Here is a 17,461-nt window from a genome sequence, read left to right on the forward strand (position 1 = left end):
GTGGGGATAAGAGTGTTTTTGGATTGGTACTTGGTATTGGCAAATGCCTTCAGAATTGGTTATCGGGAAAGAAAAAGTTCAGTTAGACAATCTCAAATTGAAAAGCTGTTTAGTGCAGCTCTAAGACTTACATGTTAAATATATAATATTGTAAACTATATTTTGTTTAAGTGTTGGAAGGCTGTGGAGGAGGGGTGCTGGTGACAAGGACATTTCCCACTGTTCCTTCTGGAGGTGAACTGGAGCCTAACTTAACAAAACATATTAGATGGGAAAAAAAAAAACTGCAGGCACTAACACAAGGAGCAAAAAAGGCTTATTACCCCAGATACAGATATAATTGTGTGCATTACCTTCTATCACTTTGGAAATCTTAAGATCAAAGTTTAATATCTCGTTTTTACAGAATAGAAAATCACAGCACAGATGTAACAATATCAGAGTCACACCCAGAGCAATACTAGCTAACACTCACTATCAAAGATGATGACCCAGCCGTCTCCTCCGCAGGGCTGGGTGTGGTCTCCGAAGCAAACGTGGTTACACTCCATGCTAGGCGACTCGTCATGGTCACGCGAGTCCACTTCGTTACCACAGAAACAGGCATATCCTGACTCCATTCCGGCAAGCTGCAAAACACAAAAGGATTTATGCAAATCACTGCATCAGCAATTCAAAACAAACTTTGGGTTAACGCTTCCCATAATGCTATTCATTATAAATCCATTTGGCATGGGTGCCAGCGAGGAAAACACTGAGGGAGCCCAACGACTAAGAGAAAAAACTTTGTGGAGAAAACATGAAGATTTTGGCTCAACTTTCTACTACTTTCTAAATATTCAAAATGGCTACTTTTTCCATAAAATGATACACGATTACAGCTTTGCATATAAAACAAGTCTGAAAATACACAACACATTCAAATAAAACTTTTTTTATAGGCTGTGTTTCTCATATGTGATATGTGAATAAACCTTTTCGTAAACAGTCCACTGCATGGGGCTCGTTCTTTCTTTGAAATTAAGACTTAATTGCTCTTTCTCTCATGATTACAAGATGCTGTAATCTAAGTCTGGACAACCGCAACCTCTAAGCTGATTAGAAGCCTCCTGTCAAACACACAGCTGCACATGGGGTGTAGAGAATAAACCTTACATAAATAGCATCTATCTTTCAAATCAAAACTGTTAGTAAACTGTTCCTGAAAGCATCAGAGCAGGAATGCGAAACGTCAAAAACCTTCACACATCGTGACCTCGCCACCACTGGCTGCTTGTTCTCAAAAGAGTTATTGTCCTTCATCCAAAAGGACACCATTGTCCAATTTTCAGCCCCTAAATGAATTCACACAACTGAAGGTACTGCCTCATTTCCCAGTCTGCGTCTTTTCTCATGGAATAGGAATTTATCAAGCCTCTGCTCTCACCAAGATGTATCAAGCCACATCCTTGTTGCATTATTCTATCTTATGAAGTAACACCAACGTGAATACCAGCGGAGCAAACAAGCCATGGATTGCTGTCTAACTCATCAGGCATGCTCTTTGTCAAACAGTCACACGGGGATCAAACATCCCGGCACTGACGTTCCACATGCACATTAAGGACGGTGACAGTCCAAGGGTAGGCAGATGATGCCAGTCTGCTGCCACATCCTGTAACATCTGCTGAATTGAGAGGGGAGGGTGGAGCTGTCAGTATCTGTCAATGCAGACGGAGCTGAACTGGATCTGCTGAGACAGAAAATGAACACCTGGCACTGTTTATGGCTGGGACAATGGCATGCCAGACTCTGAGATGAGGAAAACGCATTGAAGAGGAGGTGCCCACTGGGCTAATAACCATTCATTTCCAGCTGTCAGCATTGATTGCTGTGATGATTTGTCATCCGCTGGTTGGTTCGAAACAGGAAGCTTGATGGCTGAATAAAGAGGGTATAAACTGCACTGGACATCATGGTAATAACTGTCAGGAAACTGCCCGTAAATGCAGATGATTTACATAAAAGCTTGACGATTACAAGAGACAGCTTGTGTCCATTTTAGACATGACATGGGCAATTGAGTGGACACTTTCTAGACTAATGATGGAACAGATTTGAACTTTCCAGTACGAGTGCCAGGATAAAAGATACACTACCAACAATTCTCTTTTTTAAGGAGGTTTTCTTTTTATTTTACACATTTCCTCTCGAGGTTCAAATCTCACCTTGTATCTCTGCTTCCTGCAGAAGCTAATACAGTTCTGGATGGTGAGTTTGTTGGAGGTCTCGCTGGTGCCGGACAGAGTGGGTGGATCACCGCTGTCTTTGAAGCAGCCCAAGTTCCCAGGCACTGTTAGGCGGGAGGAAAAATAGGTTACACACAACTAATTAGATGAAATCTGTATCACATGCTGACTATTAGCATTTCCTGTACAAATATCATAAACAATTTAATCCAAGTTTCCTTCCAGATCCACTCCAGGGATCAGTCCCTGGTTTGTATTTTATGAAACACATTGTACGCATGTGGTGCGATTATTTTGACACATGTGGTTGCGATAGGATTCACAATTGACGTGGGAATGTAATTTTTAACAAACAAATTTAATTTTCACTGAAAAAACTATTAAAATCATGAGGATTTGATCAAACAAACATGTCTTCTTAAATCTGGAGAACAGGATTTGTAGGCCAGGACATCTCTGCAGTACTTCATTATAATTCTGTTTTGTCAAACATTTTACCAAGCTGCTGCAATTTGGATATTGCATTTTTGGATTAACTGTGCAGCCCTACTGCATGCCTCAAACCCTTACGTGTCTCATGGCTTCCTCTAAGCACTGTTCAAGTGTTATAATCATGTTTGTGATTAACACCCCGTAGACCCGTCCCCAAAGAACAAACTGTGACACACTCAAGAAGTATTCAGGCATCTGTTTGAATGTATTGATGTGATTTGTCAACAGGCATGGCAACAATTTGGCCAATGAATAAAAGAAAAGAGAGGAGCAGGAGGAGGCGAGAGGTAACGGAGAGAGGGAAGAGGGGTGAAGGGGACAGGGATGTTTGAGTCATAGCGAGAGAGAGCTGGAATCTAGAAAATGTACGGTCATATGTGAGAGCAAGTTGCATCAGATTAGGGATATATCGTTTTCTACATGTGTGACTGTGAGTGTGTGCTGAGAGATCGAAATTTCTAAGTTTGATGTGCCAAGAAATGTAAAGAATTGTGACATAGTGCCTTTACAGATGGTATTTGACAAATAGTGATGTCTGGAAGGAGGCCAAGTCCAATATGTCTACATTAAAGTTAAATTTTAACCAGTAAAAGCACAAAAGTGATATAAGAGCATGAGCAAAAATTCACTTGGCAAGTTTTGCATTAAGGACTGCTACCTGAGACATACTTTAGTCAGCCTTTCAAAAAACAATGCAAGCAGCAACTACATACAATTTCTACATCCCAATTTGTTTTATACCCTCTTGGTTTTGACCCTTGTTGCAGCCTATCATATGAGTATATGAACCATATTGAACATCAAAATGTTTGTTTGTTAGGTGAAACCTGGGGATGTATGACACAAATAGGCCAACAATTGCAGATGGATCACAGACCAGACAGGCAGATGGAAGATGGATGTTGACATCTTCAAGTCAGACGGATTCGTCCCTTAATCCACAGCGTATTCATCAAATAACATGCAATCTTTCAAAATCTAACGCAGTGAATAAACTCCAAAGTCTTTAAAATCAACGTAATAGCTCAGGAAGTGCCAACGAAGCCTCCAGCAGTCTATATCCCACTTGTGATTTGTTTTTCATTGCGATTCAAACAGCCTTATTCTTGTTTCATTTCCATGTTCTGAGGTGAAACGAATTTGACAGTAAATGCACAATCTGAAAGTAATTTCCACTGCAAGTATGAAAAATCTGCCCCCAAAGCTCTTCAGTCTAATTGGAATTACAGTCATCCGACTGTAGGGTACAAATGAGCTCATTAGGAGAAGACAGAAAAGACAAGAGCAAAGACTGTGTCCAAAATAGCTGTCAATGGTGCTCTGAGACACAAAGTGGGTGCAAAAATCAAAAGCATGTGACATTACAAAGCATTCTTGTTCTTTATCAAGCATCTGCAATTTCCAAATTCATTTCAATCTCCGCATGCAAGTTAACTGAGGCACAAACCATATTTAATACAGAGCTCAAAGGGTGACTGAGGCTTCCTGGTTTAAATCTAATTTCTTGCTGTCTTATGAACTCAAAATGACTGAATTGTTTTGGAACTAGAATTCAAATCACTAGAAAAGTTTGTACTGATTGTATAATATTGGAATTGTGGAAAGTAATGGGGTTGCACCTGTTGAATGTAGTACAGTAATAAAACACTGCATTTGGAGTGGAGAATTACTCGTATTTCTGTTGAGTGTTTCTGGCTCAGTTTCCCCACATATTGATAAAAGAGAGCAAGGCATTTATTTGATCATAAGTTAGCTGTAACACAGGAACATGTCCTGTCTATTTGTGGTCAATAACTTTGTGTTCAAATACTTGATGCTGCAAAGTCTGACAATAAGCTCTGAGACCGTGGAGTGGTTTGTCCCCTGATTCTGTATACCAACACTGTCCTAGAACTGAATATCTCTGGAGCTTTTCAGATGCTGTGTCTTCTCATCCTGAACACTGGCATGTTGAAAGCTGCCTGCTCGTCTGATGACAGCGAGTTCCACCAGTGAACAACTGTCACCCAGTTCAGAAACAGAAAAACACTTGATCCATTTTTACAAGCCTGCCATGATTTAATTTTGAAATATATTGGTATTCTACAAAAGAAAAAAAAAAAAAGTATGGATACAAATGCAGCACGGTTTGAATATTTATAACATCACTGAGGAGGGGCATCACTCAAAACTGCCGTCAAGACCACACACGTGCATTGTCTTTGGGATACCAGTTGTTGCCAATGTTAACTTATTGGCTGGCACGAACAGCTCCTCTACACGCACAACAGATGCTGCAGATTCTTTCTGTTTATGTAACAATGAGGCACAAAGGCTTTTGGGGACAAAGTGTGACATGTTTCAGATTCCACGCAAATTGTTGTCCGCAAGAATGTCTGCCACAGACTGGAAAAGTGAACGGGGGGGGGGAAGGAGACTTGCAGAGAGAGGGCCGCTCCCTATGTTTCACCCATGTTTGCTGACCGTAAAGTGACCAGCGAGATTTTGGTTGCAGCCCTGAGTCGCTGTTGCACAGAACTGTGGTTGACAGATGACTCAACATTTGAAGACAAAGTCCTCAGACTCCCTCAGACCTGCAATAAATCATTTGCAATATTCCTTTTTCAGCCACAACCAAGCCAAAGCTTTATAAATGGATTAATATGGTTGTTCGAGTCGTTTAGCAAGACTCCATGGCACACACTTGCAGAATTAAGGAGCAGATTGTATGACAGGTTAGAGGCAAACATGACAGTAATAAGAATATTCGAGCTACTTCATATTTTCAGGGTGAGACGGGACAGTGCTGTAGCAGTAGTTTCCTTTTTATCCATCAAATATATACTGGATTAACCCCGGTGAAGTGTGCAGGGGGGCAGATGAGAAGAAAGGAGAGATAAACACCTGGTTGGGAACCAGCAACCTCCCTCCGAGCAAGGCAGGCAGGCACCACTTCAATGGAGCTTTTGAAAAGCGGAGGAGAAAATGCTACTGCAGGGCTCAACAGCCAGATTAAAGGCAGCAGTGCTCCTTTTTCATTTTGCTTTGACAAGAAGATTGCAGACTACAGTCAATTTATCTGTCTTTGTCCTCTTCTCGTCCCAGGGGCTGTGAAGCGGTGGCTGAAGAGCAGCAGGTGGTGGGATTGTATCACACCCGGGCGTTGGAGGTTTGTATGGAACTGGAGACGCGGAAGGCGACAGCCGCAGTGGCTGTACCTTCCCTGCCTGCAGTGTTTATCTAAAAAAGAAGTGTAAAATTGTCCTTGCATTTCAAGTTCCCCAACAAAGCATTGTTCCTTAAAAAACATCTGCTTTGCAGGCGCAACAAGTGCAAATATCTCCACAAACAATAAAAGAAAAAACACAAACACATTCAACACACTTCAAAGCTGTCGGTGGAATTTAGACTTTAACGAGCCAGAGGGGAGAAATGGAGGAAACACAAGGTGCATAAATGCTCCAGTCAGCCCAGACCAGACCTCTGAAAACCTCGGGAGATCACAGCAGGGGGGGGACTCCCACAAAGTAAAAAAAAACAGACACAGACACAGAGAGCTAAACAAGGCTTGACTGCAGCCAGACGCATCACAACCTGGCAGCCTGCTGCCTTAGCTCGGAAAAGAGTCGAGTTAGTTAGCCTTCCCACAATGCAACGCAGTGATATGCAGACAGGAGGCAGCAGGCAAAACAACAAAGTTCATGGGTGTCTGTCTGGCAGAGGGGAAAAAGGAGACACCTCTGTTGACGCAGCAGACACAACAACAGCGCCGACCCAAAACACATCAGAGAGAGAGAGAGAAAAGAACAACACAGAGGGATATAACAACATCAAACATGTGCAGCAGGCTTTGGCAAGTGCACTTGGCAGGGAGCATGCAAGCAGGTTGATGAGCTGGGGGGGCAAACATGTTATTAAGGAAACATAATTACAGTTATAAATGTCTATGCCATCTGGAGGGTAAAGACCAGAAGAAATCTAAGAAAAAAAAATAGTGTTTTCTTTCTCTGGGTGTCTCTCTTTTCAAATTAGATTTACTCTTAACAGCCAGACTCAGCACATGGTTTCAGATTTTTTCATTTAATATATGAGGTAAGACAGACTTGGACAAGGACATATGAAGCCTTAAGGAACAATGAACCTTTAAAGTCTGCTTTATAATCACAGTTGAAACACAGGATTTTAGTATAAGAGCTATTCTCACACTACAACAACAAGAGCCTGCATTCAAACTGGGAATACCTTTAATAAAGCACCAACATTAGAACTGGGTATCAAACTGACTGTTGAAAACTGTCAAAAACAAACTGGTCTGGTCAGTCCTAATCGTATTTATTTATTTACTTATTTATTTACCAATTTCAGACAATATTTAACACATGAGAACTTTGGAATTTTACATTCCTCAAAGAGGAAAGACCCTAGCATCAAAAAACCTTTAATGATACAGAGCTCGTACCAAAACAAAAGTTGAAATAACATATATAATCATTGTTAGCTTCTGCCTTTTATTGTTTTGTATAGATGGGACCAATATTTCTGATTCATAGTCTCTGCACACTGAGCCAATCCAACATAAAGATCGAAAACAATGCACGCCCATTAGACTGCCTATTAGACTGCACTGAACAAAGTCTTTAAACATCAGTAAACTTTTCTTTTTCTCTCTCCACCTACATACAGCAAAACTAATTTACATTCATTATTCGGGCTGGTAGAAATGATTCCTGTCAGGTGATTTTGTTTTGTTTAGTTGCTCATTTGTTCTCTCATTGAGAAAACACTGAATGGGCTGTCAGTGAGGGCCTGAGGAATTCTGGATGTGGGAACATGAAAGGTCAGTGTAAAGGGGCTGACTGATAGCGCCCACACAGATCATTAATGATATCGCCACTGTGGCTCCACTGTGTAGGTGATGGCGTGGGGTTTCTATAATGAATGACTACAGTCATGAGAAGATTCTCGTTTTTGAGAATAACTTCGCCTTTACATTCCCATTTTTTTCAAGTTTTATTTTACATTTTAGCTATATTTTGTGATTTGTTTGTCTTTATGTGCTGATCTATTTTATACAGAGCGGCATGGCTTAATAGAACAGCCGAATGACAAAAAAAATGAATCCAAGGCTATTTTAAACTGATAGTCTGAAGCAAAAATGCCAAACATTTGCTGGATCTAGCTTCTCAAATGTATGTTTTTCCTTGTTATGTATGATAGTTAACTGAATATATCTGGGTTTTGAACTGTTCGGACTTAAATAAAACAAGCTTTAGAAATAGATTACCTCGGGCTTATAGATAAAACAATTAATCAGCACATTAATTGATAGTGAAAGTACTTGCAAGTTTTAGTTCCATATGAGGCAGGCAGCTGAGAGGCTCAACATGAGGCAAAGTGTAAGACCCGACGATGTTTGCAATAGGTGAGAAGTTCTGTCAAAGGTTCAACTTCCAGGAATGAAAAAATTGTACGCAGAGACGCAGTCGGGCTATACACCTAACATGTCTCAAGCTGATGAGGAAAAGCAGTATCACTGAGGAAAACAGATTATTTTCATCATCCTTATGCAGAGAATCATATATGAATTCCAAAGTACAGCTATGCTGTAACGATATTTCAGTGTCTAATATCACACGCGTCTCGTGAATACAAAAACATTTAAATGTTTGTATTTTTATGACTCATTAACCTTGAAACATTTTTGCAGACACTGATTTCTGGCATGGATTATTTTCTTACATTGAGATTGACAACTCAGAGATTCAGTTTTGATATAGGGTAGAAAACAAAGTTAAATGCATCTAGATATAAGGAAATGTCTGATAAGTATCTCTGTCATGAAATAAATTGACCAGAATTGTTTTGAGGAAACACTGGGGTAAAAAAAATAAATCTTAACATTAACTGTGGCCCAAATCATCCTTTAAGCAGCACCACTGCTTCATTAAAATCCAATTACACTGTAACCAGAGACAAAAAAGTCATTAGTGTATCCACATTAAAGAAGGGATGCTAAAGCCGTGAGGTCAAAAGAGGAAAGGCAGATTTTAAAAGCACATTCCTCAAGTGCTAAAAGGCTTGATGCGAGTAATTTAACACAGGTATGTTGAAGCCTTGGAAACGCTCCCACCAACCCATTAATGCTCCGCCAGCGGGTTAACAATTCAAATGTGATGCACTCACACCTCCTGGAACATACACTGCCTTCCCAGGAATGCTAAGTGCAACAAAGCAAGGAAACAACACTTATCACAGTCGGTGTTTATGTGATTTTTTCCCCCTCCATCCCGTTCTGTCTCTCTGCCTTTATTCCACGCTCTGGCTCCCTTTCATTGTGTCTCAGCCCCCATTTATTACCCCTTTTGTAGTACAGTATATTCAATACATAAACAAATACAGCTGCTGCATTTCATCTAGCCTGTGATTAGTCTTGTCGACTGCACCACAGCCTGCAAGAACACAAGAGAAACAGAGAAATATGCCACAAGCTCCCCCAGGATGACCATTTCTGGAAACTCTGTATTGTTTGTAAGGAGGTGGGAGTTGCTATTATGTGTTTCTGTTGAGTTAAATGGGAACAGTTTACAGTTAGAAAATAAGGGACTCATTATTGGACACAATGAGAGAAGTATTTGTATCTAACAGACTGACTTTGCTAGTGGGATGTTCAAAACACGCTCCGCTGGACTGTGTGTGTGTGTGTGTGTGTGTGTGTGTGAGCCTCCACTGTATGTTGTGTCGGTATACTACGTGCATGTTTAGTGTATCTGTATGTCCTCTTTTATCCCCATTAAAACATTTCTTTATGTGTGTGTGTGTGTGTGTGTGTGTGTGTGTGTGTGTGTGTGTGTGTGTGTGTGTGTGTGTGTGTGTGTGTGTGTGTGTGTGTGTGTTGTGTGTGTGTGTGTGTGGTTGAGGCTGTGTTACAACAAGATTGAGATGGAGGAGATCAATGCCCCAGCCCGGGGCCCTGGGAGAGTGACTAACCATCTAATTAGAGGGAAGAGGGAAGAGCCAGAGCTTTAAATGAATAATTAGTGGCTTCTCAGAGACCGGGCCGAACAATGCAGGGAAGAGATGAAAAATGGCTGCCATGATGCATCACTATGCCTCCCCTGACAAACCAAATAGCCTGTGTCCCGAGGAATCCCAAGGGACATGATACCAGGCGACTGGGAGATGAAAAGATGAGCAGACACTTTGTGACCACCTCAGGCGTTAGATAAGCACAGCTGTGCTCTTCCATCTATCTTCATTCACTTTCAAAGGGATCGACTGTCTACTGTGGCAGGTTGTTCTGGTTACCTGGATGTCAATAACAGTCCCCAGGAATGTGCAAAAATAGTTTGCCAGATGTAGAAAATGTGTTCAATGCAGCTTTAAATGTCCAAATTCTGTCCATCTATTCCAATCAGTAGATGTTGTATACAACTAATTTGGAGGCGGCATGCAACAAACACAACTTTCCTCTCATCATTTATATGCAAATTGTACATAATAAAATGGAATGTATGGAGAGAATTTTGTTCCTTTATTATTCAATCAAATAGAATAGATTTGAAACCAAAAGAGATTTGACCTGGCTGGAGAACGGGAGCCGGCAGCACAGCACAAGGGAGAAGTGGGTGTAATGCGGAAGACGTAGCCAGGTCAAACCGACCAATAGAAACTCTTCTCTCATCCACCAGCGTAGGCCCCGCCCATCAAGTGCAGTTGAATTTGCAAGCAAAACTTTAGTACTTGCAAGCAAAGAGGACTGATTTATAAGCAAAATGGTCGTATGTTTTTACTTACAAACATTAGTTTTGATTGAAGTTGAAGAAATATGTTCTCTCATATTTTTTTTTCAATTCCAACCTGTTCTGTTTCGATCTCCCAAAACATTTTTTTGAATGCCACTTACTCTTTTTTGCTTTCAAATCTATTCTATTTGATTTTATAACATAGGAACAAAATTCTCTCCATAGGAATGTAAAAGTGCATTTTTCTTACATCATTTAACTAGGACACTGAGACAGCGAAAATGGAGACAAAGAGCATTGTCTCAGACACAGTATGAACAATTTTGAGCGTAGGTAACAAGACTAACAGCTAAAAGCACCAATAATGGTAAAGAAAGTAATAAGCACCATAACAGCATGTTCATTATTTTTCTCTGTTCATTATTTTTCTCTGCTTATATTTCCAGTCCTGGAACTAAACATGTAACTTTTTGTTCTGATGATGGAACAACAGAGAAAAGTATGTGGTCATTAATCAAAGGGCCTTATTAAAGTTAGAGTATTAATGTGCTCTGTAAATGCCATGCCAAATGTGGCTATTAGATTATTACACTGCATACTGCATATTGTGTGCTCATTTTACATTTTAGTTTGAGGGTAATATAAGACAATTAATGGGGTGCTCAAATCAGAAATCAAAAGTTATCCTCTGGTATCTGTTAACCTCATACAGTTCCACTGTACTTTGTGTTTTAGCCCTAATTAGCAAAGACGGGGAACTTTGTAAACATTTTAACAGCCAGGCTTTGCCACTGTGAGCATGCTGATGTCAGCATTTTGCACAAAGCACCGCTGTGCAACCTCACTGAGCCACTTATAGTTGTTTTATCACTGTCTTACATTCCACTTTTAGAATTTAAATTCAATTTACAATTCACTATTAAAAACCATATTGATTACGCTAATAGCCTACATTTTGATCAAATGTGGCTAAAAACAGGCAAAATGGCCAATCACACTCACCATGCACTTTGGTCTGCACAAGCTGAACAATATCCAAAAATAAAATTACATTTATTGCACCTGTGCAGAACCATGCTGATCTACATTTGGCTGTGAGCCTGATTCCTGAGAGCTAAATTGGTTGACCCGCTATTCATCTCCTCCTCTTTCCCAAGACAAGCACTAAACAATGGCCATCCACTTGTTCTCATTAGCAAACATTCTACACAACCAGCTCGCCTCGCAATCAATACCTTTAATTCTCTAATGGTCCTGGCTGATTTAACCCCAGCAATGTTGAGAGAGGGAAGGAGCCAAACGGAGACACTGAAAGATTAAATCTACCTGATGTCCTCTGGCTTGTTTTTGTGAGACTCTCTAGTTTCTGTCTGAGAGTTTCCTCACAGCACTGCGGGCAGGTATTTCCCCTGAGGGGAGGCGTGGGTGGAGCTAGAAGGAGGTCAGGGGTCAAAGTAAGATAACAATAAGAGTTTTCAAACCCCTTCAATGCTCTTTGCAAGGCCTAATGCAGGTGAAAGGGGACACATCAAACTGACAAACCATCAAAACCTGTCAAGCGCCAAATACCAAATTTGTCTCAGCTCAGTCATGCATGTTGTTTATTTTCTGAGAGATCAAACTGTAGTGAAAATATGAAACTGTCACAGGCTCCTGATTCACTGCTCTAAATTTGCAGGTCCTTACCATCTCTCCTGTTTCTCCAGTGTGTGGATGGTTCATAAGTCTAGTGTTAGCAGAAAGTAAACTCCCCATGTGGAGGCCAATGGCAAGAATAGACAAAAACTTCCATTGTATGCACTTTTTAAATTAAATCTCTAAATCTCCTCACACGGTACCTGTGGTAATTCTATACAGAAAACAGCTTTAAAAGAAGGGGGTTGGCATATTTATATGAAAAATTTATGATAATTCATTTGGTTGGTAGAAGATAATCTTGCCAGTTTACAAGCCTGGGGCTGTGAGGCCAAAAAGTTAATTTTGGACACTGGGTTTATGCGGGTGCACACACACACACACACACACACACACACACACACACACACACACACACACACACACACACACACACACACACACATTCATCAGCTCTTTATTATGAATGTAGTTCTTTTAAGGGGAGCCACAGGCTTAGCTACTTAGCTTTTTTTTTGTTCTAGAGCAGTTATTATACATTTTTATTTCTGTTTTAACAAGTCAGTACTTTGCTTTCTTTTCTATTTTTGATATGTGAGAAAGAAAAATAAATTGTCAAATCTCCTAGTCAAAACTTAACCATCAGCACATCATGACTGACCTCACCCAAACCTCATTTCTCATCACATTGCTTATTGATCAGAATATTTGCTAATTAGAACTAAACACAAAGTACGGAAAATCATGTTTTGGCAGTTCATCCTGAGGGACGAATAAAGGAAGGGCCAAAATGAGCTCACTTCACAAAAATGTCCTCACTTTGAAGGTCTAAATCTTTGACCGGTTTTCACACTGTCAAAAGTACAAGCACACACAGTAACACACAGACACACACCCTTCTCCACTCAGTGATGCCTGAACCTGCCTCAGTATGCTGGTTGGGAGGGTTAGTTGTGGTGAAAGCTAGTACAAGACCACCTAGGGGAAATATTCTGCCTCTGAAAACAATGACACAGAGTGAGATAAATACTGCAAAAACAGAACCTGAAAGCATCCCTGGTTCAGGCAACCACAACAGCCACAAGGCAGGGCTGTGGTGCTTCAGTCTGGGCACGGTTTCCAGACCACATGTCCGACATGTTCAACTTGTCTCGGCCTCTTGCTTATTTTGACTCGCACTTGTTCTTGTCTCAGGCCTATTATAGAACCTTCAAAGAGGCATTTTCTCAACCTTATTCACATTCTCTTATTGTCTTCACAGCACCACAATTTGAGGAATAACACTTGTGTCTATTCTATAATCATTCAATGTATTGATCGGTTGGATACACCTAAGTGGTGCAGAGACAGGTACACCTCTTCATTTCTAAGAGGCTCAAAAATCAATCGTTTTACAGGCATTGGCATGCTTATTGCCCATTTTGGTCTTGGATAAAGACAGATTTTGCTTTGCTGCACTCTGGTCTTGACTTCACAAATCACAGACCAGTTTTTGTCTCTAACTCCACTATGCTTGGCCCTGGAAATGATTTGGACTAACATGGTCTTGACTTAGTGCAGAAACAATTAATCAATTAGTTAAGTGAAAGAAAATCAACAACAATTCTGATAATTGATTACTCATTTAATTCCAAGAATGTCAAGAATTAAATCTCTCTGGACACAACTTTAGGGTCTGGGAACTTGTTCTGGACATTTTTGTCTGGCTGATGAGAATGTGTTTGATTTGTAGGTATTTGGACAAATTAACATTTTTACCTGATGTTGGCATTACATGAAAAGTCAGGGAATCACCTTATTGCAATTACTTATAAATGTTTGTACCAAATTTCATGGCAGTCCTTTCAATAGCTGTCAAGACATTTCAAAACCACAAAGGTCAACCTGCTGGTGGCGCTAAAGAACAAGTCAGAGGATAAATCCTCTGTGCACCATGAATGCCAGCACAAAATGTTCTGCCAACCCATCCAGTAGGTGTTGACACATTTCACTGGACCTCCTGGTGGAGCTAGAGTCAAAGTATCACCTGCGTTAGGATTTATTCTCTGGGGATCATGAATTTTTATACCGAATTTAGTTGTGAAGAAATTTCACTAAACATCAAAAATGTTACCTGCTGGTGGCGCTGGAGAAAAAAGGGGGATTAACAAAGTCATTACTGACCAGCCACATTGACATCCAGAGAAACAATCCATATATCAACTAATAAAATAAATAATCCTTGATTGCAGTCCCATTTTGACTACAGCCCCGCTACCTGGTACTTTTCATTTCAGTTATTCATCCATTTCAGTTTCACTTAATAAAACTGTAGATTTAACAGTTTGTATCTGACCAGATGAGATGTAAAAAAATGAAAACACTTGACTCATGGATAGCTCAGTTTCACCCCAAAAGGTTGAACAAGAGCAACTTGTACTTAGATATCTAATTAGAGTCATTCTGACAGTTGACTCAGGTCTCACAACTTCAAAGAACCATCCAGCGGCTTCATAAATCACTCTTAATGAAGGCAATATCTCATCACGTCAGCGTTCAGTAATAAAACCGTGGGCCAAACACATAACTACTTTGTTTTAATCTTTTCAAGGTGTGACCGGTTAGCTTGCCAGATGGATGTTGTGCCTCTGGTACTGAGTACTATTGTTTGACGGTGACAGACAAGGTTAATTAAACAGTCCCTCAATTGTTCAAATAGATGAAAGAATAACCTACTATATGTGAGGTATTCATACATCAAGTCAGTTAAATATTTGGTGCAAAAACATTGACAGCTCTGTGACGAAGGAGTCAGCCGCAATGACAATGTGTGAAATCAATACATACTGTAAACATACAATATCACACTCTATTATGAAAAAATAGGATATAAGCATAAATATTAATGGCAGTTTTGAAAATCAGAAGTTCAGGTTAAAGTTGAAATTTATGTCAAAAAGGTTAGTAAAATTGTTAGAAATGGGTTTATCGCCCACTATTATTCCTGGGTTTTACTTATTTTTTTATTTATTCTTATCATTATCCTCCACATGAAACATTAAGTTAAGCAGCATTTTCATAAAAAGACATTGTCCCAATGCGGCATGTCTCTTTACTGGAGGAAAAAACAGTGGCTCAACAAGTTTTTCTTGGTTAAATGCTGTTGAGAGATGAGCTCCGAATGCGCAGATCAAAGCGTCTTTGTCTTGGCAAGCGCTTGAGGACTTCACCCTGACAGTTTCACTCTGTGTCAGTCAAATTCAGCCGGGGCATATCATCAAGCAAATGCATGTCAGCTTAAAGGAGTCTTAGCAAAACAAAAACGTCATTCCAGTGTGGAACGTTCTAAAGATGGAAACGCTCAACAGGAAGTATCACACTGTCAGTGGTCAAATATACTACTATTTTGATGTGCAGATGTCCAAAATTGCAGTATGCAGTATAGCTACAGTTGAAATACTTAACTGATCAACTGAACCAGATTTTTTCTTTAAAATGAGAACTCCCAGGAATAGTCAGATTTCTGAACTTGTTAAAACTAAAAACTAAAGTCTCTTAATAATGGATAGAGCTTTCAGCTCTAGTTTTTGTCAAACCTACGAGTTTAGCCAGAGGCTTCACTGGTAAATTCCTCACACCTCATTAGAATCAGAATTGCTCGGTCAGACAACATTAGGCCTCCTCTGCCCTACGAGGCTTGACGTAAATAAATCAGTATTAAACTGACCTACAGCACAGTAGTATATTTCACAATATATAAAAGAGTCTGAAAAGAAAAACTAAGGGTATTCATTAACCTTTACTTTCAATATAGCTCAAATTAATTAGCTCAATGTAGTGGAATTGAGATTTTATATAGGTTTTTAGTAGAGTAGAGGCTGGTCTGCTACACAGGAAGTGGACTACAATAAATAACAACACTTGTGACAAGGTTATGCTTAGCTGTGCATTTAGTGGCCTAGGAATAAGAAGAGCCTGAAAAACAGCATGCACACTGACACACCATGGAAATGTCAATTTGTACAGAAGTCGATGTGCGCGCCTTTTCGAAATGTTTAGATGATTCCACCACATGATAACTGCTGCCATGAGGGATTACTAGGATCAACAAATGTCGTGACCTACACTATAATCCACCCTGTCAGACTATGTGTTTCTGGCCTCATGTGAACTGCCTGGGCAGTGTGTGCTCCAGCAGGGTGTGTCACCCTCACCAGGGTGGCATGACCCCAGATGACAGGGAAGCCAGCTGGATAACAGACCGACTACTGGCAGGCTCCAGGTGCCTCAGCCAGTGGCCACCAACTAGCAACCACGCAACATCAAACGTAAGCAGAAAAGTAGACAAAACGAAGGCACAGACAAAACAAAAACCAGACAAAATGAAAACAAAGACCACTGTTGCCCTTTCTCTGGCACACCACAGTGTTTTTCAGCCTTTCGTTGCCAGCCGCAGACTGAGGACACTAACACTGAGAGAGCATCAGCGTTCTCTCACTTGGCAGCCGAGGCTCTCAAACACAGCAGATTGAGAACAGGCACCGCCAGAAGGTGAGGCACCACGTGGCGATTGTGGTTTCACAATAGATGAGACAGAGGATTCGTGTCTGAAAGCTCCCTGGTATCCCTGCAGGGAGAAACCGTCTCCAGTGAACAGGCATGTTTTCATGACACTGGATGCCTGGCTCACAGCAAACCTCGTCTTTTTATCTTACATTACAGGGCTCTGTATAACTTTAAATGGCCAAACAGAAATAGGAACATTCATGTAAGACACTATTTGATACGGGTGAAGCTCGCAGGCATTAGAAATGGGCCACATGTAGCAGGGATGGGTTACACTGCACAGTACTGGATCCTAGACAAAAACAAGGCTGAACCAGCACATGGCAAACCCATCTGGAACATAAGCTGGCCTAATTTCACCGAAGATAAGGGACGAGCCCGGCCCAACAGAGACAGTATGGGCTGCTCTCCTCTGTCCTCCCAAACCACAAAGGTTTGGGATAACGGCCTAGAACTGAGCTAAATGGACAGTTGTCTGAAATAGGTCAGTCAAAAGACTAATGGGATACACACAACCTCCTATACATATAAACACGCAATAACACCATGGACATATACATGGATACACACATGCCATGCAGCCAACAGGCATTATTAGATGGGTTAATGGGTCCTGAGCCATTCAAACAGCAGGCTTTAGTCAAGCATGGTACTCTGACTGGATAATGATGGAATAGCTAGAGGGGTTGGGAGGTTTCTTGAGGCCTGGTGGTACCCACTGCAGTGAAAAGTAACAACAGCTCTCAGTCTCAGCTTTGCCCCTGCACTGCTAGATTACTACTGTCCACCTCAAGTTCGATTACATGCTGCAGTTAGTCTTTTAGGCGAGGCTTGCATCTG

The 17,461-nt window shown here is 40.7% G+C and overlaps 1 protein-coding gene across 2 annotated transcripts in view; it reads right to left on the bottom strand.

The window, feature by feature from the left end:
* kremen1 (kringle containing transmembrane protein 1) overlaps positions 1 to 17,461 on the bottom strand; it is a 56,521-nt gene that overhangs the window by 8,949 nt on the left and 30,111 nt on the right. For both annotated transcript variants that reach the window (XM_051423895.1, XM_051423896.1), the window contains exons 4-5: positions 2,208 to 2,332; positions 476 to 629 (exon numbers count right to left, since the gene is read on the bottom strand). In XM_051423895.1, the coding sequence (XP_051279855.1) occupies positions 476 to 629; positions 2,208 to 2,332 (279 nt within the window). The remainder of the gene's footprint in view (positions 1 to 475; positions 630 to 2,207; positions 2,333 to 17,461) is intronic.

This window comes from Dicentrarchus labrax, unplaced genomic scaffold (assembly GCF_905237075.1).
Source record: "Dicentrarchus labrax unplaced genomic scaffold, dlabrax2021, whole genome shotgun sequence".
Classification (NCBI taxonomy): domain Eukaryota; kingdom Metazoa; phylum Chordata; class Actinopteri; family Moronidae; genus Dicentrarchus; species Dicentrarchus labrax.